The 23,599-nt window shown below is 37.3% G+C and overlaps 1 protein-coding gene across 1 annotated transcript in view; it reads left to right on the top strand.

Annotated features, from left to right (window-relative positions):
* The window catches only part of VIRMA (vir like m6A methyltransferase associated), a 64,623-nt gene that overhangs the window by 34,594 nt on the left and 6,430 nt on the right, over positions 1-23,599 (top strand). The window contains exons 10-19 of the mRNA XM_012437935.3: positions 685-839; positions 2,637-2,719; positions 5,884-5,977; positions 6,241-6,785; positions 7,311-7,546; positions 8,023-8,275; positions 10,751-10,968; positions 18,914-19,046; positions 22,751-22,903; positions 23,331-23,491. Of these exons, the coding sequence (XP_012293358.1) occupies positions 685-839; positions 2,637-2,719; positions 5,884-5,977; positions 6,241-6,785; positions 7,311-7,546; positions 8,023-8,275; positions 10,751-10,968; positions 18,914-19,046; positions 22,751-22,903; positions 23,331-23,491 (2,031 nt within the window). The remainder of the gene's footprint in view (positions 1-684; positions 840-2,636; positions 2,720-5,883; positions 5,978-6,240; positions 6,786-7,310; positions 7,547-8,022; positions 8,276-10,750; positions 10,969-18,913; positions 19,047-22,750; positions 22,904-23,330; positions 23,492-23,599) is intronic.

The raw sequence follows: 23,599 nt of genomic DNA, 5'->3' as shown, positions 1-23,599 counted from the left end.
TTCCTGCCCTTTTCTAAACCATGCTCTGGATTCAAAATTGCTTTGACTGGATGAGTAAATTGAGAATCATAATGTTTGAAGAGCCTTCTTGGTAGGGTAGAGGGTTTTAGTGTATAACAAGAGACATATGCCTTATTTCTGGTTCATGTCACACAAAGCAAATGACATCCAGATAACTGCCCTCACAATGGGGACTTGGTATACAACTACTTGAGTGACAGATCTTTTGTAGGGTACTTATGAAAAGCAAACAGCAATGGTTTCCATGCCTAGCTATGTCTTAACAGGTTTATAGTGGAATACTGAGTGCTGAAAGCAGGTGATCACACTCATTGCTATTTATCCAGATTGGACAGTATTTGAAAGGAGACTTATAAAGTATACTTCCTAATCTTTCATTGCTAATGAAGTATACTTGTTAATATTTCATTGTTTTTCTGATCTTATTTCTTAATAGAATTTTATTTTCCATAGTGACATGTAGTCTTTTTGTATACTTTTAAGTAATGGTTTCAGGTGAATTTGATATGAACTATGAAATCTGATTTCTTGTCTTTAGACAATTAAATGTTTTATTGTAAATTTCATTGATATCTTTAAAGCCAAATAGAAGAAAATATTTTAAAAATTGTTCCTAAAACATGGTTTTTTAGTCCAAAACTTAAAAACCTTATTTTGTTTCAGTGATTCCAAATCTAAGAAGTCAGTAGCTTATAATTATGCATGCATACTTATTTTGGTGGTGGTTCAGTCTTCCAGTGATGTTCAAATGCTAGAACAACATGCAGCATCTCTCTTGAAGCTTTGTAAAGCAGATGAAAATAATGCTAAATTGCAAGGTATGGTACTTAATTTATTTTAAGCGTTTGTGATATGTGAAGGAACAAACCTTTGAATATCTGTAATTAAAGCTTCATCATGTTTTGATAATATACCTAGTAATACTGTTTTTAACTTCCTGAAATTACCTTTTATGAAGATGGTTTATAAAAACTATAGGTTGATAAAATGTTTTAGTATATAAATGAAATAGTTTTTACAAGTATCTTTTCTGGAAAGTCATGAAAATTGCTGGTTTGTTGAGATTTCTAATCAAAATGGAAGAGGTTTAAAGACAAACTCAAAAGGTTAGTTTTGGGTGTAGTTTTGCTTCTGCGTGTTTTGCTGTATATGTATTTCTACGTAAAACACAAACTACAACTTAGAAATCTAGTTGTTAAAATTACAACATAGAAATCTAATTTGTGCTATCCCCCAAAGTAAAGAATAGTAAATATGAATATTATTTTTTAAAGTATATAAATGTATATTGAATGATGTTTATGGCAAACCTCATGTGGGCAGCTTTGGAAAGTTTAAGATACTTAATTATAATTAGGTATTTTATTACAGCTGTACAGAAGTTATTCTCTGTACTAAAGCCTTAATAATACAGAAGGTATTATTAGTGCTTTAGTACTTTTTCTGGGTGTTGGGTATTCTGGTTTTTGTTTTATTATTATTTCTTATATCTTTCAGCTATATATATTCTGTATATAAGAAAGAGTTAATTTTAAAATGCACGGGGAAGATAACTTCTGTACAGCTGTAATTCCTGTAGAGGAGTGTAGAACCAAGGAAAGACCTGGCTACTATTTTCTATTTCCCATATGGCATTTGGAACTGGTGTATTACTTTTTACATTAGAGTGCTTTTCTAGAAACATTTTTGGTGATAGAATATAGGAGTTATGGCATACCTTCTGGGAGAATTTTGAGTTTGTTTGCAGCAAATGGTAGATTTTGTTTGTGTTTATTCTATAAACAAAGTTTGCTGTCATTCTTTTGGGGTGATAATTTTATAAAGGCAAATTAGGAAATTGACAAAATTAAAAGTTCTGTTAGAGGAAAAGGCACTCAGCAAAATGTCTCCCCTTGGATTTGATTCCTTTTGAAATTAATAAATTTTGTTTATACTTTTTTTGGGGGTGTGTGAGAGTCAGTGGCAAAGATAGGTGAATAAACACTATGTTATATTAATTTTTAAGCAGTCTTTTATAATTTTTAATGTTGTAAATTGTTGCAAAAATGTGTTAATTATATAGACTATTTAAGCATTTAAGCATCGAAATGTTCAGAAACCAGATAACTAGGAGTAGGCACTTCTTATTTCTGAGCCAGTATAGTAGGGTGTATTTACATTTCATTTTAAAACTAAATTGTTTAAGCTGGGCACAGTGGCTCACGCTTGTAATTCCAACACTTTAAGAGGCTGGGGTAGTTGGATCACTTGAACCCAGGAGTTTGAGACCAATCTGGGAAATATGGTGAAACTCCATCTCTACAAAAAAATACAAAAATTAGCCGGGTGTGGTGGTGCACGCCTGTAGTCCTAGCTACTTCAGAGGCTGAGGGAGGAGGATTGATTGGGCCCAGGAGGCTGAGGCTGCAGTGAGCCATGATCACGGTGCTGTACTTCAGCCTGAGCAACAGAATGAAAAACTTGTTTAAAGAATTAGATACAAGTTCATCCCAGTATGAAGTGTAGACGATTGAAATCGACATGAATCTAATAATGCTTTTGTTTGGAAAAAATACTTTCTTTGTTATAAAGCCTTCTATTTTTAAATATTGTAAATTACTATTTTTCTTTTTAAGAACTTGGCAAGTGGCTTGAACCTCTGAAAAACCTTAGATTTGAAATTAACTGCATCCCAAACTTAATTGAATATGTTAAGCAGGTAAGTGTAAAACTTAAAAGTGTTTTGACTTTTTGAAACTGTGTGTTAGTATATGGTGATACTGCATTGAATCACTTGTATAGATAATGTAGACATTGTTAAGTATCCTTGATTGATTTATTAGACTGGGTACAGATTGGTATATGCATGTAGATGGATATGCGATTATATGCATATGTGAACACACACATGCACATAACCCTGTGTACTGTACTACTTTTTACTACTGGATTCTGTCCTGTTTTTCCCTCTGAAATGGAAATAGTATCACCTACCATCTTGATGACATTCATAAGTATTTTAAATGCTCTATTTAATAAAACTGTTTTAGCTTAACTTTAATCTTTGAAAAAGAATTTCATTCAAAATATTTAGGTGAAAATTGATAGGGCCAATTTCAGATCATTGCAGTAGGGCTAGTTCTCTTTGTTAATTTCGGATGCTTAAATCTACAGTTGAAATAATTCATAACAGTTAAAATTCGTAAGACCCATAATGCAGTTTTAAAATTTTATATTCAAATAAAGTAATTAATAATGGAAAAAATTACAGCATTGTTTGTTAGTCATGGAAGTTGTTTTTTCTTCTCTGTTCCTTAATTGAGCCATTGTGTAGCATAGGAAGAAGAACTAAAAGTACTCATATATACGTAAAAAGTTTCAAGTTAGAAGGGCAGAACGGATCTTGAATTATCTCTCTAATTTAGCAGGTGAAATCTCTCTGTGTGTGTGTGTGAGAGAGCGAGAGAATATGTAAGCCATCTTGGTTTTGGAATTGCAGTGTATGCTATTAAAGTAATTTATGTATATTGTTTAATCTGTTGCTGTTGTGACCCACAGCAAAGTGTTGTTTGGGTTTATCTGCTTCAGATTTTTCTTTACTGATTTCTCTGCCTTTGTTTTCTTTGACTCCAACTCTCTTAAGAGTACTTTTACTTCCTATGGTACCATCATATTCTTCCGTGTTCTTACTGTGAGCCTCAAATGACATCTAGAGCTTTTCATTACATTTTCTTTTATTTAGGAGAAGTACAATTAATATCCTGTAAATTTAGATGGTCATGTATTCTGGTGTACTTGTGCATGGTTAAGTGAGTATTAACAATGTTCAATAAATAGCGACGATTTGAGTAAAACTATTTAATAAGTAAGAAATTTAATTCTAGAAATTTGAATTACATGCTGTATTTAAAAGAGTTGATTTTTGGCCGGGCGCGGTGGCTCATGCCTGTAATACCAGCACTTTGGGAGGCCGAAGAGGGCGGATCCCGAGGCTGGGAATTCAAGATCAGCCTGACCAACATGGTGAAACCCCATCTGTACTAAAAATACAAAAATTAGCCAGTCGTGGTGGCGGGCACCTGTAGTCCCAGCTACTTAGGAGACTGAGGCAGGAGAATCACTTGAACCTGGGAGGCGGAGGTTGGAATGAACTGAGATCATGCCACTGTACTCCAGCCTGGTCAACAGAGCAAGACTCCATCTCAAAAAAAAAAAAAAAAGTTGATTTTTACATAAATCTTTATCCCATTAATTCCCATTAATTATGATTATTATAAGTGGCTCTCATCCCAACATGGACTATAAAAAGTTGATCCAAGACTGAAACTTTACTCTATGTCTCCCTGCTGCCTTATGTAATTTGTGGAATTACAAGGAAAAAGATTAGAATAAGAGAGAAGCTAAAGTGGGGAATATATGCGAGAAAGGGACTTCTTTTATTTTTTAAGTTTACATACTGTGGCTTAGAAACTGAGATAATAACTTTTTTTTTTTTCTATTGTCTAGAGTCTACCATGAGCTAAGAGGTAGTAATGTTTTTTGAATGTTATTTCTTCCAAGTTTTTTCTTTTTTTTTTTGAGATGGAATCTTGGCCTGTCGCCCAGGCTGGAGTGCAGTGGTTTGATGCTGGCTCACTGCATCCTCTGCTTCCCAGGTTCAAGCAATTCTCCTGCCTCAGCCTCCCGAGTAGCTGAGATTACAGGTGTGTGCTACTACACCTGGCTAATTTTTGTATTTTTAGTAGAGATGGGGTTTCACCATGTTGGCCAGGCTGGTCTTGAACTCCCAACCTCAGGTGATCCACCCACCTCAGCATCCTAAAGTGCTGGGATTACAGACATGAGCCATCACGCCTGGCCCCAAGTTTTTAAACCATTGATAATGCTGTTCTGTGAAAGCTAAGAAAACTGAAACAAAACTATTTGTTACCTAGAAACATAGCATAGGCAAGTGCTAAGGACATAGGCAATTTTATTTGTTTTTCCTCTAACCTGTGCCCCACCTGGCTACAATAAACTAGACTCCCTTGGTATCTGTATTTAAAAAAATTTATGTCATGTAGGCCAAAAACATTCCCTGTTGCTTCCTCAGTTTTGAAGGAAGTTTAGTACTCACAGGGCACTTTATTTTTTTCCAAACAGGGTTTCACTGTGTCGCCCAGACTGGAGTGCAATGGCATGATCATGGTTTACTCTAGTCTTAACCTGCCAAGCTAAAGTGATCCTTCCACCTCAGCCTCCTGAGTGGCTGGAACTATAGGCATGCACCATGATGCCTGGCTGAGTCTTTAATATTTTGTAGAGGTAAGATCTCACTATGTTGCCCAGGCTGGTCTCAAACTCCTGGGCTCAAGTGATCCTCCCACCTCAACCTCCCAGAGTGCTGACATTACAGGTCTGAGCCACTGCACCCAGCCCCGACAGGATTTTTAAAATATAGTTATTGCTTCATTTTTGGCAGAGAAGATGTATGAAAAGAGTATATAGAAAGTAGCCATTTTAAACTCTTTTTTTTTTTTTTTTAAAAGAAAGAAAGAGAGAAAGAATAAAGAAAAAGAATAAAGAAGAGGAGGAAAAAGGCGTTTTAAACTCTTATATTTCTTTATCTTTGTTCTGGTTGGTTCTTTTCAATGAGCTTGTACATTCGATTCTTTTTATTTACATAATATTGCATATAGTACAACATATGCCAGACATAAATAATCTTGGTAAATTCATTTAGCTCTAGGGCCTTATTCATGTTTTAAATTTACTTAATAAATATAAAATATTATATGTTCTTAACTTGGAGCTCATATTTTTAACTAATTCCTTGTCTGAAATTTTCTGTTGATCTGATGGGTACTAAGAAATGAAACATTCTGTTCATTTTTATTTTTAAAGAATATTGATAACTTGATGACCCCAGAAGGAGTTGGCCTTACCACTGCCTTACGTGTTCTCTGTAATGTTGCATGCCCACCACCTCCTGTTGAAGGTAATGTGGCTACTATATTTTAAAAACTACCATTCTTAAGGCTAGAATAAATATCATTTATTATATTTAGTTTAATAGTTATTAAACGTAATTTATATTTGTGATAATATAAATAAACATTTGTCATAAATATTTATAAAAATCAATTATAAATATAAAAATCATCATAAATTAAATATTAAATATTCAGTTTAATGATTAATAATTCTTAATCTTAATATATAAATAATTAGTTTTGTTTCTTTTCCTTATCCTATATAAAGGTCAACAGAAAGATCTGAAATGGAATCTTGCCGTTATTCAGCTTTTTTCTGCTGAAGGAATGGACACATTTATTCGAGTTCTGCAAAAATTGAACAGTATTCTGACTCAGCCTTGGAGGCTCCATGTCAACATGGGGACTACCCTTCACAGAGTTACTACTATTTCAATGGCTCGCTGCACCCTCACGCTTCTTAAAACTATGTTAACGGAACTCCTGAGAGGTGGATCCTTTGAGTTTAAGGACATGCGTGTACCTTCAGCGCTTGTTACTTTACATATGCTCCTGTGCTCTATCCCCCTCTCAGGTCGTTTGGATAGTGATGAACAGAAAATTCAGAATGATATCATTGATATTTTACTGACTTTTACACAAGGAGTTAATGAAAAACTCACAATCTCAGAAGAGACTCTGGCCAATAATACTTGGTCTTTAATGTTAAAAGAAGTACTTTCTTCAATCTTGAAGGTTCCTGAAGGATTTTTTTCTGGACTCATACTCCTTTCAGAGCTGCTGCCTCTTCCATTGCCCATGCAAACAACTCAGGTATCACTTCAATATAACATGCATCTTATAAATGACTGCGTAACACTTTTCTAAAAGCCAGTGATTTTGTTAAAAAACAAAAACCCTCATCTCCCTTCCTCCCAAAAAGACATAAAATAACTGGATGAGGGGGAGATAAAACTGAAGCAAGTTGGTTGTTGAGGAAATACGGGGGTAACATTTTAAATGAATTTTTGTTAAAGTGAGTTTTATTATGCTGTTATGTATGTTTGTACTTACATATTTCTGTTATTTTAAATCCTTTCCCCCCCTTATATGTTAGAATTCGCCAATAACTGGGTTGCTTCACCAATGGACTCTACTCAACTAACTGCTCACCTGAGAACAATAAGATTTTTTAGACTCATTGAATTCAAGCAGATGTTTAACTGTATAATAGAATATTGAATGTTTTAAGCATGCAGTAAAAGTGTTCTTTTCGTAACAGTTCTTCCTGAACAGTTTTTGTGACTATAAATAAATATTAAAAAATGTACGTACACACACATTATACTTTTTTAACAGGTTATTGAGCCACATGATATATCAGTGGCACTCAACACCCGAAAATTGTGGAGCATGCACCTTCATGTTCAAGCAAAGTTGCTCCAAGAAATAGTTCGCTCTTTCTCTGGCACAACCTGCCAGCCCATTCAACATATGTTACGGCGTATTTGTGTTCAATTGTGTGACCTTGCCTCACCAACTGCACTTCTGATTATGAGAACTGTGTTGGATTTGATTGTAGAAGACTTGCAAAGGTATTTTCATTTTGCATTAAAAATTTTTTCCTCAAGTTATTTTTGACACAGATATATTTTTTCCCTTATAATTTGGAAACTAGGGTTTGGGATGCCCAGATAACATATATACATGTAAATATACACATATACCTACATATACACACATATTTATATATGAATACTTGTAGACTTTTTAAATTAGAAAGCTTTATTTCATCATTTCATGTGCAAGCTATCTTGATCTTGTTTTTTGGGTTTTTAAATGGTGAATTCTAAAGAAGTGCTCTGATTTAAGAAAACATATTATTGGAAACCTGAATTTATAAAATTTTTGCAGTAATTGTAAAATTCCAGAGAAGTTGTCATTATATCCAAGGAATTAAATGTTTTATGCAAAATTTGTGTAAGTTGATGTGTATTGAGAAATAAATATTAGTTAAACAATGCCTTAAGATCAAAAACATTGTTTACTAAATGTATTGATTTTATTTCAGCACTTCTGAAGATAAAGAAAAACAGTATACTAGCCAAACCACCAGGTTGCTTGCTCTTCTTGATGCTCTGGCTTCACACAAAGCTTGTAAATTAGCTATTTTGCATCTAATTAATGGAACTATTAAAGGTGATGAAAGATATGCTGAGATATTCCAGGATCTTTTAGCTTTGGTGCGGTCTCCTGGAGACAGTGTTATTCACCAACAGTGTGTTGAATATATCACATCCATTTTGCAGTCTCTCTGTGATCAGGTATTTATACTTATTTTATAGTATCTATCTCTCTCTCTCTCTGTGTGTGTGTGTGTGTGTGTGTGTGTGTGTGTGTGTGTATTTAAGCATCTTAATGTAAGTCTTGGCTCTTATCTGTGTTTTATTATTCCTGCTATTGTTCATGGGTTTCTCTGAAGAGCTTTATTTTTTTCCTTTATAAGATCATAACCTTGGGTAAGTGCTTTATGTGCCACTGTTTCTGTATTTTTTAGGGTCTAATTCATTTTCCTTCCAATTACATTATATACCAAGTCATTCTTTTCTTTTTTTTTGAGATGGAGTCTTGTTCTGTCGCCCAGGCTGGAGTGCAATGGTGGGATGTCAGCCCACTGCAACCGCCGTCCCCTGGGTTCAAGTGATTCTCCTGCCTCAGCTTCCCAAGTAGCTGAGATTACAGGCATACAACACCATGCCTGGTGAATTTTTGTATTTTTTAGTAGAGATGGTGTTTTCACCATGTCGGTCAGGCTGGTCTCGAACTCCTGACCTCAGGTGATGCACCTGCCTTGGCCTCCCAAAGTGCTGAGATTACAGGTGTGAGCCACCGCGCCTAGTTACACCAAGTCATTCTTAAATTTCGTAGCTTTGTGATTGGTTGAATTAATATGTTCGCTGTTAGGGCAACTTTTGAAGGTTAGTACACTTTTAGTGTGTTTCAGACTACTTTGCTTGTAGATGTTGGCTAACAGTAGTAGTATTTTTTCCTGTTGTTTATATTATTGACTTCCAGTTTATGGTTTCATGGGTTAATGAGAATTGTTTTAACTTTTAAAGCCCATTATGATTGAGATCTTTGGAGATTTCTATGCCTAATTGCATTTTAGCTTGTCAGCATGCTCTTGCTGAGTGGTCATCAATGTGATTTTTTTCAGACAGAAATAGAGTCCCATGTTGGAAGACTAACTTTCTATCTTAACAAATACTCAGTTTGATTACATTTTAAGACTCAGGTCAAGAAAGAACATTTTTCTTGTATGACTTATTTTCACAAAAAAGGGGACTTGGTAGAAAAAATATTTTAAGTCCTTGTACCTCAAAGTGTCCATTTGATTGGTATTTCTTATATAATTCACTTTGAGTTACATGACTACATTGAATAGCACTATGACATCCTAGCTGCCTTGGTCACACAAATCTCATTGATGGCCTCACTTTGCTATGTTATCCTTCTGATTTGAGCCTTGTTTTATAGTAATTAAAGGTGATAAAACATAATCAAAAATGCTCTTGTAAAATTCAGTTTACTTCTATAAAGAATAGTGGGAGTTTTTAGAATTATCATTAGCTAAACTTAGCATTGAATTTAGAAGTATATATGTAAAGTAGAGGGAATATTTTATTGGAAGACTGTGGTTAAATGTTTATTTCCTCTATCCGTCCCACTTTCTGATATTTTAAATTGCAGGGGGCTTTTCTTGTTTTTTTTATTTTTGAGATGGAGTCTGCCCTGTTGGCCAGGCTGGAGTGCAGTGACACAATCTCAGTGCAGCACAGCCCCCGCCTCCTGGGTTCAAGTGATTCTCCTGCCTTAGCCTCCCAGTAGCTGGGATTACAGGCATACGCCACCCATGTCTGGCCAATTTTTGTAGTTTTCGTAGAGAGGGGGTTTTACTATGTTGGTCAGGCTCATCTTGAACTCTTGGCCTCAAGTGACCCACTCGCCTTGGCCTCTGAAACTGCTGGGATTACAGGTGTGAGCCACTGTGCTGATCCTTAAATGCAGTATTAATGTATATTAAACTTTATTTCTCTTGAAAGTTTCTTTATTAACCAAAAAAGATGCAGATGAATCAATAGTACAGTAAGTTAAATATTTTAGTACACAATACTTTTTAAATTTAACTTTTTGAAAACAGAAAATATACTTACTGCAAAACAGAAAGAAAAAAATTGTTAAAGATGTTTTAAAGTAAAAGTAAAGTAAAATATTTAAATCCTCCTTTAGGTGTGTGTCCTTGTATTAACTTTTTTAAAAGGGAAAAATGATTTCTTTATTCTTTTTTTTTTTTTTGAGACGGAGTTTCGCTCTTGTTACCCAGGCTGGAGTGCAATGGCGCGATCTCAGCTCACCGCAACCTCCGCCTCCTGGGTTCAGGCAATTCTCCTGCCTCAGCCTCCTGAGTAGCTGGGATTACAGGCACGCGCCACCATGCCCAGCTAATTTTTTGTATTTTTAGTAGAGATGGGGTTTCACCATGTTGACCAGGATGGTCTTGATCTCTTGACCTCGTGATCCACCCACCTCGGCCTCCCAAAGTGCTAGGATTACAGGCTTGAGCCACCGCGCCCGGCCTCTTTATTCTTAATGTGTTTAAAAGTATATGTTTGGGATAGGACAGTAGCAACAATATTTTAATGAGATAGTTACCGAATATTAACTTATGTATTTCTCAAAAGTGCTAAGTGATGGTGATAATCATTTAAAAAATCGACTTTTTTCCCTGCTCCCCACAGGACATTGCACTTATTTTACCAAGCTCTTCTGAAGGTTCCATTTCTGAACTGGAACAACTCTCCAATTCTCTACCAAATAAAGAATTGATGGCCTCAATCTGTGACTGTCTGTTGGCTACGCTAGCTAACTCTGAGAGCAGTTACAACTGTTTACTGACATGTATCAGAACAATGATGTTTCTTGCAGAGCATGATTATGGATTATTTCATTTAAAAAGGTAATGATTTGTAGTATAGTCTCAGATTTAATTTTTTCATTGTCACTGCCCCCTTACCCCACATTAATTCATACCTATTGTAGAAAGTTGAAGAAATGAGGGCCGGGCGCGGTGGCTCACACCTGTAATCCCAGCACTTTGGGAGGCCAAGGCGGGTGGATCACCTGCGGTCAGGAGTTCAAGACCAGCCTGGCCAACATGGTGAAACCCTGTCTCTAAAAAAAATAAAATAAAATAAGAAAAAAAAGTTGAAGAAATAATTTCTTTCATGGGAGAAATTTTGTGTGTATGAAAAAGATTCATTAACAATGAAAGGTCATGCTAATAGTAGAATATTTGGGATTAAAGATATAAAATTAATAGATAAACAAATTACTGTGGGCATGGTACATTATCTAGAAGGAAATCTCACTATTCCAGGGATGGTAATTCATACCTTGAGGTCTTTATTTTGTTGTTGTATCCTCAGAGGTGATGGATGCTAGAGGGATTTTATAGACCTTAAAGCTAAAATGCAGACTCTGTGTACAGTTCCTCAGTATCTATGGGGAATTGGATACTAAAATCTATAGATGCTCAAGTCCCTTACATAAAATGGTATAGTATTTGCATATAACCTGTGCACATTCTCTTGTATACTTGAAATCACCTCTAGATTCCTTATAATACCTAATAATACAGTGTGAATGTTATATAAATAATTGTTTTACTATATCTTAAAATGTATTATTTTTTATTTGTATTTATAATATTTTCATTCCATGGTTGGTGGAATCCATGGATGCAGAATCCATGGGTATGGAGAGCTGACCATATTTTGTTTACTAGACGAATGGCTGAGATAAAATTAATCTGAAACTATATAAATAGCTGAGTATGGTGGCTCACATCTATAATTTCAGCACTTCAGGAGACTGAGCTGGGAGGATTGCTTGGGCCCAGTAGTTTGAGACTAGCCTGGGCAACATAGGGAGACCCTGTCTCTAAAAAAAAAGATTAAAAGTTAGTTGAGCATGGTGGCACACACCTGTAGTCCCAGCTACTTGGGAAGCTGAGGTGAGAGGATTGCTTAAGCCTGGGAGATCAAGGCTGCAGTGATAATGCCACTGCATTCCAGTTGGGGGAACAGAGCAAGACCTTGTCTCAAAGAAAAAAAAAAAGGGAGGGAGGAAGGGAGGGAAGGAAAGGAAAGCAAGACAGAGAAATGATATAAACCTCAGGCTGTTCAGTGTCTCAAGTATAATTTCTACTCTAGTCTTTCTGTCTCTGCCCTGATCTTTTTCTTTGCTAGGAGAAGGAAGAGGGAAGGTACCTGGCTAGTACTTAGATTTATTAAACTACATGGGATTATGAGATAGTAAGGAGGAAGAAACATACATTTCTCCCTTTCTCATTAATTCTTGCAGCACTGGTTGCAAACTTACATTGCAGGTACTGTGTTTGGTGCTGGCTCTTCCTTTCTCCATCTCCTTGTCCTGACATATCTGCCTCTTCTGTATTCAGTCTCAGCTGATGGCGCCTGCTTCACATCCATTCCTCATCCCCTGCCCTGATCAGTCTCTCACCAAAGTCTTTAACCTTTTTCCTATTGCCTGGATATTTATTCCATGTCCTTTGAAACTCATACGTTGTACTTCCAAAAAAGCCAAAAAGCTTTCCTAGTTGGGTTAGGTGCTCCCACAAATATTCTTTGTATACCTCTGCTATCGTATTATCTATGATTTTATTGGGTTTCCTAGACTTAATGTTTCTGGTCCTCTTTTGTTATCTGTAACCTTGTCCTAAGTCCTCTTAACCTATTCCCTTTTTCCCTTTTAGCCCTTATCTCTTTGTTAAGCTCCAAGTAACCCATTAATCACCTTGACATTTCTACTTGGCTGTCTAATGGCATTTCATTAAGTCCCGTGGATTATTTCTCCAAAATACATCCTGAATCGGATCCCTCTTCTCTACCTCCATAGCTACTACCTGTATCCAGGCCACGATCATTTCTTGCATGGCCCATTGCAATAACCTCCTAATTGGTCTACTTGCTTCCACCATTGGCTCTCTAAAATTCATTCTCTCAGCAGCCAGAGTAATCTTTTAAAACTTAAAACAGGATTTCTCCTGAAATCCTTCTAATGGTTTCCTGTTGAACATCAATTAAAATCCAGACTCTATTATGATCTGTAAGGCTTTATACAGTCTGGCCCTTGCTCATCTCTTTGAGTTATCTTATAGCCCTTTTATCCTCACTTTTTGTTCTCTTGTCAGGCTCATTCCTATCTCCAGGCCTGTTTTTTCCTAAAATATTTTTCCCCTAGATTCTTTGATGACTTATTTTATCACTTCATTCTGCTATCTGTATAAATACATTTCCTATCTAAATAGCCTGCCCTTTGTGTCCCTGATCATATTTTTTACTCTATTATATGGATTTATACATCACATTTTATGGATTCATTGCTTATTTGGTTGTCTCCCTCACTAGAATATAAGCTACATTGACCACACTCTCAGCACCGAGAAACCTGGTACATAGTAGGCACTATGAAGGAATGGAAATGAACACTAGATTTGTCTAGTGATGTATTGAATGCCTTCTCTGGACCAGGCACTGATTTTAGGTGCTGGGGATTCAGTTTAAAAAAAAAAAATTCATGCCTTCTTGGTGCTTTCACTCTACTAGGGGTTGACAGACAATAAATAAGTAAATAAAATACATAGTATGTTACAGAAAAAAACGTAGAATAGGGAAGAAGGATAGTAAGGGCCAGAGGTGAGGATGGCAGTTGCCATTTGAAATATGGAAACTCAATCAAGGAAGTCCTTGCTCTTGCTGAAAAAGGTGACCCTTGAACAAAGATGAAGACCTGAAGGAGGTGAGGAACAAAGCATGCTAATATCCTGGGGAGAACAATTGCAAAAAGCATGCCTAATATGTCTGAGAAACAGCTCTGAGGCCACAGTGACAGCCTTTAGAGTGAGCAAGGAGAAAAATGATAGGATGTCTGGTTATGGAAATAATGGGGTTACAGGTTAGGGGAAAGATCATCAAGGGTCTTTAGGATTATGATAAGGGCCATTTTCAGGTGTTGAGCAGAGGTACAACATGATCTGTTTGTTTTTTTTTTAATTTTAAAATTTTATTTTATTTTTTGAGACAGTCTCGCTCTATTGCCCAAGCTGGAGTGCAGTGGTGCAATCTCAGCTCACTGCAACCTCCACCACCTAGGTTCACGTGATTCTCCTGCCTCAGCCTCCCTAGTAGCTGGGATTACGTGTGCTACCACACCTGGTTAATTTTTTGTATTTTGAGTAGAAAGGTGATTTCACCATGTTGGCCAGGCTGGTCTTGAACTCCTGACCTCAGGTGATCCTCCTGCCTCGGCCTCCCAAAGTGCTGGAATTAACAGGTGTGAGCCACCATGTCTGACCTGTTTTTTTTTTTTTTTTTTTTTTTTTTTTTTTTTTTTAATTAACAGGTCACCTTATACTTTTTCGTATATAGTACTATGGCAGGTTACACTTTTTATAAAAGGTTTTTTGGAGATAATTTTAGACTTTCAGAAGAATTGCAAAAATAATAATGTAGTGTTCAGGTGTACTCTTCACCACCTTACCCTTGTATTAACCTCTTATGTAACGTTATGATACTTATCAAAACTAAGAAATTAAGCTTGTCATAATACTATTAACTAAAATACAGAACTAATTGGAATCTCACCAGTTTTTCTATTATTATATTTGTTTCTGTTCCTGGATTCAATATAGGATCTTACATTGCATTGCATTCTTTGTTTCCCCTTATCTTTCAAGACATTTTTGGAGAGTATTGCTCACTTGTTTTGTAGACTGTCCCTCAATTTGAGTTTGTCTGATATTTACTCATAATTAGATTGAGATTATGTTTTGTTGACAGGGATATTACAGAGGCAGTGTGCTTTTTTCAGTGCATTATATCAGGAAATACATGATGTTTATATGTATTACTGATGATACCAACCTTGATCACTTGGCTGAAGTGCTATTTTCTAGGATTCCACACTGAAAACTTACTAATTTCCCGTTTTTAATTACTAAATATTTTGGAGAATATATTTTGAGATGTTAGAATAGCCACATATCCTGCTTATGCCAAAAACTTTCATCCACCATTTGTAGTATCTGTCAGTGTGGATCTTGGCAAGATATGGCATTTATTACTGTGGTGGTATAATGTTGATTTTCTATTTCTCTCATTCCTTTTTCACTTACTAATTTTCCTTCCATAAGGAAGAGTTGTTGCTTCTCCTTCATTGATTTATCCAGATATATCAATGTGAATTCATAGACATTAATTTTTTTTATTGTATATAAGCCAGTACTATCCTTATGTTGTTCAGCTTATTCCAACTCTGGCCACCAGGGATTCTTCGGGTTGGCTTCTGTGCCCTTTTCATATATTCTTGACTTTTTAAAAAATATTAATTTGTTTTTTAAAATTTTGCTTTAAGTTCCTGGATACATGTGCAGAACATGCAGGTGTGTGTTGCATAGCTGTGACTTTTTAAGTGTTATTTTTTTAAAAGTGCTTTCTATTTCTAGTGCTACAAGGTGTTCCAGGATCAGCTTGTATTTTCCCTCTTCCAGTGAAATGGACTTCTCTCCAAGGAACCCCTGGTTCCTTTTATTAGAGAGTATTTAGAAACTAGGTGTGTTTACTGCTCTAGGGTGTCATGGATTTTGGAGTCTCTCATTGGATAGACCTGGGAATGCATGTATGTATCCTATTTCATGCATGCACATCTACATTTACTTTTATATTTTATCTACATAAAACAGATACATATTTTAAAATTAATTTAAATATTAAAAGTTGTTAAATTATGAAATTTATTTTAAAATAATAAATTTGTTAATTTTATATATGTTTTTGAAAAATGAATTCATTAATATTTGGTGGGTTTTTTGATCTGTTTGCTTGTTTGTTTTGAGATAGTGTCTAACTCTGTTGCCTAGGCTGGAGTGCAGTGTCGTGATCTCGGCTCACTGCAACCTCCGACTCCTGAGCTGAAGCCGTCCTCCTGATCCTCCCACCTCAGCCTTCCGAGTACTACTACAGGCACGAGCCACCATACCTGGCTAATTTTTGTATTTTTGGTAGAGCTGGGGTTTCACCTATTACCCAGGCTGGTCTTGAACTCCTGGGCTCAAGTGATTCACCTGTCTCAACCTTCCAAAGTGCTGGGATTACAGGCGTGAGCCACCACACCTGGCCCATACTAATACTTTGACTTTGCTTCAGTACCAGAAGTGAATTCTAGCCTTTTCCCTTACTTGATTATTTTATTCTCTAACAGTGAGAAATTCACTTCTCATTATCTATATTTACTTATTTGTTTAGCCCTAGTTTACAAATGAAGTAGTCTCAAATTCATTACTAACCTATACTCCTGTGAGAAACAAATTGAGCAACTGGAGTACAGTGTTTGTATACAGTTCTTCTTGTCTTTAGCCTTAGTGTATCCAGTCAAAACACTGTTTTTCAGAGTTATTTAGGTCAGCTTCTTTCTTCCCTGTCTCCTTCAGTTTGGTTATATGGTTCATTTGTAATACCGTTAGATTCATTGGTCATAGTCTGCATTCTTATTTTTTTCCTCATGTTCTCATAGATTTTTTTTTTAATTATATCTAATCAAATTTATGTTTTGTGGTGTACAGTTCTGTGTATTTTGATAGATGCTTAGAGTCATTGTTTATTACCACTGTTCAATTCAGAGCAGTTACATCATCTCAAACTCCTGGCATGCTACCCTTTAGTAAACAACTCCTCTATCCAACACTACCAACCACTTATTTGGTTCTCCCCATATACTTATGTCTTTTCTAGCATGCCATGTAAATGAAATCATACAACATGTATTCTTTTGGTCCTGGTTTCTTTCATTTAGCAAAATGCTTTTAAGATTCATTTATTTTGTTGCATGAATTAATAGTTTGTTCTCATGGTGAAACCCCGTCTCTACTAAAAATACAAAAATTAGCTGGGCATGGTGGCACATGCCTGTAGTCCCAGCTACTCGGGAGGCTGAGGCAGGAGAATTGCTTGAACCCAGGAGATGGAGATTGTGGTGAGCCGAGATCGCGCCATTGCACTCCAGCCTGGGTAACAAGAGCGAAACTCTGTCTCAAAAAAAAAAAAAAAAAGTTTGTTCTCATTGGTGACTAATTTTCTAGCAGTCTGGGTTGTTTCCAAATTTTGGTGTATATGAATAAACCTTTGCATATAGGTTTTTGTGTGAATCTCAGTTTTCATTTCTGTTGGGTAGACACTTAGGAGTGGGATTACTGGGTTGTATGATAGGTGTATGTTTAACCTTAAAAGAAACTATCAGATTGTTTTCCAAAGTACAGATACCCTTTTTCATTCCCACTAGCAGTGTGTTAGAGCTCCAGTTACTCCTCATCCTCACCAGAACTTGGTATTGCAAGTTTTAAAATTGTAGACATTCTAGTAGGGCCCAGTTTTTGATAGACCATGGAAGTATGACTCACTTAAGGTTGTGTGTAGTGCTTAGTAATTGGTATAGTCCAATTTTGAACCCGCGCTTTTTTTATTAACATTTTTCTTTTTGAATTTAATCTGTTTGTCTTTGTTGTTGCCCAGGCTGGAGTGTAGTGGCACGATTTCTGCTCATTGCAACCTCCGTTGGTCTCCTGGGTTCAAGTGATTCTTTTGCCTCAGCATCTCCAGTAGCTGGGATTACAGGCATGCACCACCATGCCTGGCTAAGTTTTAAATTTTTAGTAGAGATGGAATTTTACCATGTTGGCCAGGTGGGTCTTGAACGCCTGACGTCATGATTTGTCCACCTTGGCCTCCCAAAGTGCTGAGATTACACATATGAGCCACTGCGCCTGGCCTGCCTAAAATATTTATTAAAATGTTCATTATTATTATTATTATTATTATTATTATTTGAGATGGAGTTTCGCTCTTGTTACCCAGTCTGGAGTGCAATGGCGCCATCTCGGCTCACCGCAACCTCCGCCTCCTGGATTCAAGCAGTTCTCCTGCCTCAGCCCCCCGAGTAGCTGGGACTACAGGCACGCGCCACCATGCCCGGCTAATTTTTGTATTTTTAGTAGAGATGAGCTTTCACCTTGTTGACCAGGATGGTCTCGATCTCTTGACCTCGTGATCCACCAGCCTCTGCCTCCCAAAGCGCTGGGATTATAGGCGTGAGCCACTGCGCCCGGCCCAAAATGTTCTTTATTATTATTTTGTAAGTTAGGCTTTCTGGGTAGGCTTCTGAGACAGCTATAACCTTATGTTAGAGAAATTGTTAGGCTATAAAAGGTTGATAAATAAGGAACTGGCAAGTTTCCTGTATTAAGTGGTTTTTGTTTGTTTGTTTGTTTGTTTGTTTTTAAGATGAAGCCTTGCTCTGTCCCTCAGGCTAGAGTGCAGTGGTGTGATCTTGGCTCACTGCAACCTCTGCCTCCCGATTCTTCAAGTGATTCTCCTACGTCAGCCTTCGGAGTAGCTGAGATTATAGACGTGTGCCACCATGCCTGGCTATTTTTTTTTTTTTTTTTTTAGTAGAGACTCGGTTTTGCTGTCTTGGCCAGGCTGCTCTCGAACTCCTGACCTCAAGTGATCCACCCACCTTGGCCTCCCAAAGCACTGGGATTACAGGCGTGAGCCACCACACCTGGCCTTTTGTGTTAAGTTTTATAAGTATATTATTTTGGGGAAATTTTTTTTTAAGATCTTGAAGCTTATCTTTAAAAGGAGTTGGTAACTATTGACACTTCTTTGTTATATTGGTGTACAAAGACACACCAAAGTACTTCTTACATTTTTAAAAATGATGGAGTAAGTTTTATTCTGTCTGAACTGAGATAGTTCATTTCTCATACCAGTTTTATGCACTCATATTTTAAGATAATATCTTCTCTTTATTTTCTTTATTTACAGTTCTTTAAGGAAAAACAGTAGTGCTCTGCACAGTTTACTGAAACGAGTGGTCAGCACATTTAGTAAGGACACAGGAGAGCTTGCATCTTCCTTTTTAGAATTTATGAGACAAATTCTTAACTCTGACACAATTGTAAGTATGTGTATGTTTGTGTGTGTGTGTGTGTGTGTGTGTGTGTATATATGTATGTATTTGGTGTTTCTTAAATTTGAAATCTTTGGCCAGTTACAGTGGCTCACACCTGTAATCTCAGCACTTTGGTGGGCTGAGGTGGGAGGATCTCTTGGGGCTAGGAGTTTGAGATCAGTCTGGGCAAAATAGTGAGAACCTGTCTCGAAAAAAAGATAAATACTTTGTCATAAGTTAAATCACTTTATATATCAAATATCCAACATAAAAAAGATCACTTTATTTTATCTTATTTTTTTATTTTTATTTTTTAGATGGAATCTCACTCTCACACCCAGACTGGAGTGCAGTAGTGCAGTTTTGGCTCACTGCAACCTCCGTGTACTGGGTTCAAGCGATTCTCCTGCCTCAACCTCCTGAATAGCTGGGATTACAGGTACCCGCCACCATGCCTGGCTAATTTTTTGTATTTTTTTTTTGTAGAGATGTAGAGGCAGGGTTTCACCATGCTGGCCAGGCTGGTCTTGAACTCCCGACCTTAGGTGATCTGCCCACCTTGGCCCCCTAAAGTGCTGGGATTATAGGCATGAGCTACCGCACCTGGCTAAGTGCTTTCATTTTAAAATAATTTTTAGATGAGTGTGCTGGCTCATGCCTCTAATCCCATCACTTTGGGAGGGTGTGGTGGGAGAATCGCTTGAGCCCAAGAGTTTGAGATCAACCTGTACAACACAGCAAAACCCTGTCTCCAAAAACAACAAAAATTAGCCAGACATGTTGTGCCCACCAGTAGTCCCATCTACTTGAGAGGCTGATATTAAGAGGATGGCTTGAGCCCAGGAATTCAGGGCTGCAGTGAGCTATGATTGTGTCACTGTACTGTAGTCTGGGTGACAGAGCAAGACCCTGTCTCAAAAGAAAAAAAAAATTCATGACATTGAGTTACCTTGCTAGGGTAACTCAGAATAGTGAAGTTTTATTAGACTCTTAAGTATTTACTCATTTTTGTTACTTAATTTACTGATTGTTTTGGATGTTGTGATTTTGGGGTAACTATAAAGTTTATTATGCTTTGGTAGTTTCGGTCTATCATACATATGTGAATTAAAGATTATTTTCCCCACTCTAAAATCTTAATTGTTAAAATTTAATTAAGATTTCTTACTGGGTGCAGTGACTCATTCCTGTAATCCCAGCACTTTGGGAGGCTGAGGCGGGTGGATCACTTGAGTTCAGGAGTTTGAGACCAGCCTGGCCAACATAGTGAAGCTTCATCTCTACTAAAAATATAAAAAATTAGCTGGGCGTGGTGGCAGGCGCCTGTAATCCCAGCTACTCTGGAGGCTGAGGCAGGAGAATCGCTTGAACCTGAGAAGCGGAGGTTGTGGTGAGCCGAGATTGTGCCATTGCACTCCACCCTGGGCAACAGAGATAGACTCTATCTCAAAAAAAATTAAAAAACCAGAGATTTCTCTCATTAGTATTTTCCAAAGTCATGGAGTATTATGAACACAATTCCAGAAGCCATTAATATGCCTGCCCTACTTGGTTTGGTGGCCTGCACCTCTAGTCCCAGCTGCTCAGGAGGCTGAGGTGGGGAAATAGTTTGAACCTATGAGTTTAAGGTTGCAATGAGCTATGATTGTGCCAGTATATTTCAGCCTGGGTGAAAGAGTGAGACTCTCTCTCTCTCTTTGAGATGAGGTCTCATTCTGTCGCTCAGGCTGGAGTGCAGTGGTGTGATTATGACTCACTGCAGCCATGACTTCCTCAGACTCAGGTGATCCTTCCACCTCAGCCTCCTGAGTAGCTAGGACTCTAGATGTGCACCACCACACCCAGCTAATTTTTGTATTTTTAGTAGAGATGGGATTTTGCCATGTTACCCAGGCTGGTCTTGAACTCCTGGGCTCAAGCAATCCACCTGCCTCCGCCTCCAAAAAAGATTACAGGAATGAGTCACCATGCCTGGCCAATTCTGTCCCTTAAAATAAGAAAAACAGGCTGGGTGTGGTGTCTCACTCCTGTAATCTCAGAACTTTTGGAGGCTGAGGCAGGTGGATTGCTTGAGCCCAGGAGTTCAAGACCAGCCTCTGCAACATGGCAAAATCCCATCTCTACTAAAAATACAAAAATTAGCCGGGTGTGGTGGTGCATATCTACAGTCCTAGCTACTCAGGAGGGACTGTAGATGTGCACCACCACACCCGGCTAATTTTTGTACTTTTTTTACAAAATTAAACTAAATTTGAGGTTGGGAGTTCAAAACCAGCCAACATAGTGAAACCTCGTCTCTACTAAAAATACAAAAAATTAGTCGAGCATGGTGGTAGAAGCCTGTAATCCCAGCTACTTGGGAGGCTGAGACAGGAAAATTGCTGGAACCCAGGAGGCAGAGGCTGCAGTGAACTGAGATCGCACCATTGCACTCCAGCCTGGACAACACAGCGAGACTCTGTCTGGGAAAAAAAAAAAAAAAATTCAGGGTAGGTGACTCACACCTGTAATCTCAGCATTTTGGGAGGTTGAGGGGGGGGGAGGATTGCTTGAGCCCAGGATTTGAGATCAGCCTAGGTAACATTGTGAGACCTCCAAATGTATGAAAAATTTTAAAAGTAGCTTGGCATGGTGGCACGTGCTTGTAGTCACTCCCAGGTACTTGAGAGGATGAGATGAGAGGATCACTTGAACCTGGGGAGGTCAAGGCTGCAGCGAGCTATGATTGTGCTACGGCACTGCAGCCTGGGAGACATAGCGAGACCCTGTCTCAACAACAACAAAAAAACAAGGCTAAAGATTTTATACAATATTTAGGTAGGTGTATGGCTTTCTACTGTAAGTATATGGGACAATATACATGAATCAGGATATATTTTGCTAGAAGGATTTTCTGTTACTGAAATGTTATCACTCCAGAATTCACTTTATTATGTAGCATACTTTTTTAAAGCAGAAAATAGTAACTTTTATATTGACAGAATGTAGTCTTAAATATGATAGTTACTGTTTTCTGTAGTTGTTTTTGTTATCTTCAGAAAGATAATTTCAGGTTTCATCAGTTCTTTGTTATAGCAAGCATTTTATTAACTCTTGAGCATCAACCAGTATGTCACATGTCCTACAAGTGCCAGTGTATTTGCTACTGGATATTTTGTTGAGAAATCTTGGTGCCAGTAAAATATATGTTTACCTGTTTAAATATTTTGTGAGTCTTACTTGAAGAAAACATTCTTGACCTTTGATCTGACTAAATCCTTCTTAAAACTAGCCATGCCGGGCGCGGTGGCTCACGCTTGTAATCCCAGCACTTTGGGAGGCCAAGGCGGGTGGATCACGAGGTCAGGAGATCGAGACTATCCTGGTCAACATGGTGAAACCCCGTCTCTACTAAAAATACAAAAAATTAGCTGGGCATGGTGGCGCGTGCCTGTAATCCCAGCTACTCAGGAGGCTGAGGCAGGAGAATTGCCTGAACCCAGGAGGCGGAGGTTGCAGTGAGCCAAGACCGTGCCATTGCACTCCAGCCTGGGAAACAAGAGCGAAACTCAGTCTCAAAAAAAAAAAAAAAAAACTAGCCATTTGTACTGATTTAAAAATCAAAAAATGAAGGAAAGATTGCAGTGTATGGCTTAGATATTATGAATAAGTGTGATGCATCTTTGTAAATTTCTCTGCTCTCAAATTTAACTTATGTGTAACATTTACAGGGATGTTGTGGAGATGATAATGGTCTCATGGAAGTAGAGGGAGCTCATCCATCACGGACAATGAGTATTAATGTGGCAGAGTTAAAACAGCTTCTACGAAGCAAAGAAGAAAGTCCAGAAAATTTGTTCCTTGAACTGGAGAAGCTTGTTTTGGTAAAAAAGAAAAACAAAAACAGAGCACTCCTGAGCCTTATTTTCCTCTCAGTTTGACTAGTTTAAAAAATAGTGAGCCTTTATTTGGGTATTTGTGCCATTTCAAATAACTGTTTGAATTAATAATTTGAAGTGAAGTCCTCTATCCTGTTAGGAATTTTAAGGAGTAAATGTAGACAGTACGTTTTCAATTGTCTGTTCCTTGGATGCAGGGTACCCTCTGCTGCTGTTGTTTAGAAATAAAATGACAAGTGTTTTGGTGTTTGTTTTATTTTAATGTTTAATGTTAAGTTAATAATTTCTGAACAGTGTTCCAAATTTCTTAGTAATAAAATATACATCCTTTTCTACTAAAGGTAAAAAGTCAGTGGGTTTACTGATGTAAGTTTTACCTGCATCTTCTTATTCTGCTTTTATTTGTATCTAGGAACATTCAAAAGATGATGACAATCTGGATTCTTTGTTGGACAATGTAGTTGGACTTAAGCAGATGCTGGAGTCATCAGGTGACCCTTTACCTCTCAGTGACCAGGATGTAGAACCAGTACTTTCAGCTCCAGAATCTCTTCAGAATCTGTTTAACAATAGGTAAAATACACAATGTTTTATGATTCAGTAGATATTGTTTTTATGATGGCTGTAGTCTGGGGGTGGGCAGCAAACATTTTTCTCTATAAAGGCCAGATAGTAAGAATT

Source organism: Aotus nancymaae, unplaced genomic scaffold (genome assembly GCF_030222135.1).
Source record: "Aotus nancymaae isolate 86718 unplaced genomic scaffold, 86718_ANA_hifiasm-v0.15.2.pri h1tg000036l, whole genome shotgun sequence".
NCBI classification, from domain to species: domain Eukaryota; kingdom Metazoa; phylum Chordata; class Mammalia; order Primates; family Aotidae; genus Aotus; species Aotus nancymaae.
Note: the sequence above shows the minus strand (reverse complement) of the source record. Positions and strands in the feature narration are given on the sequence as shown.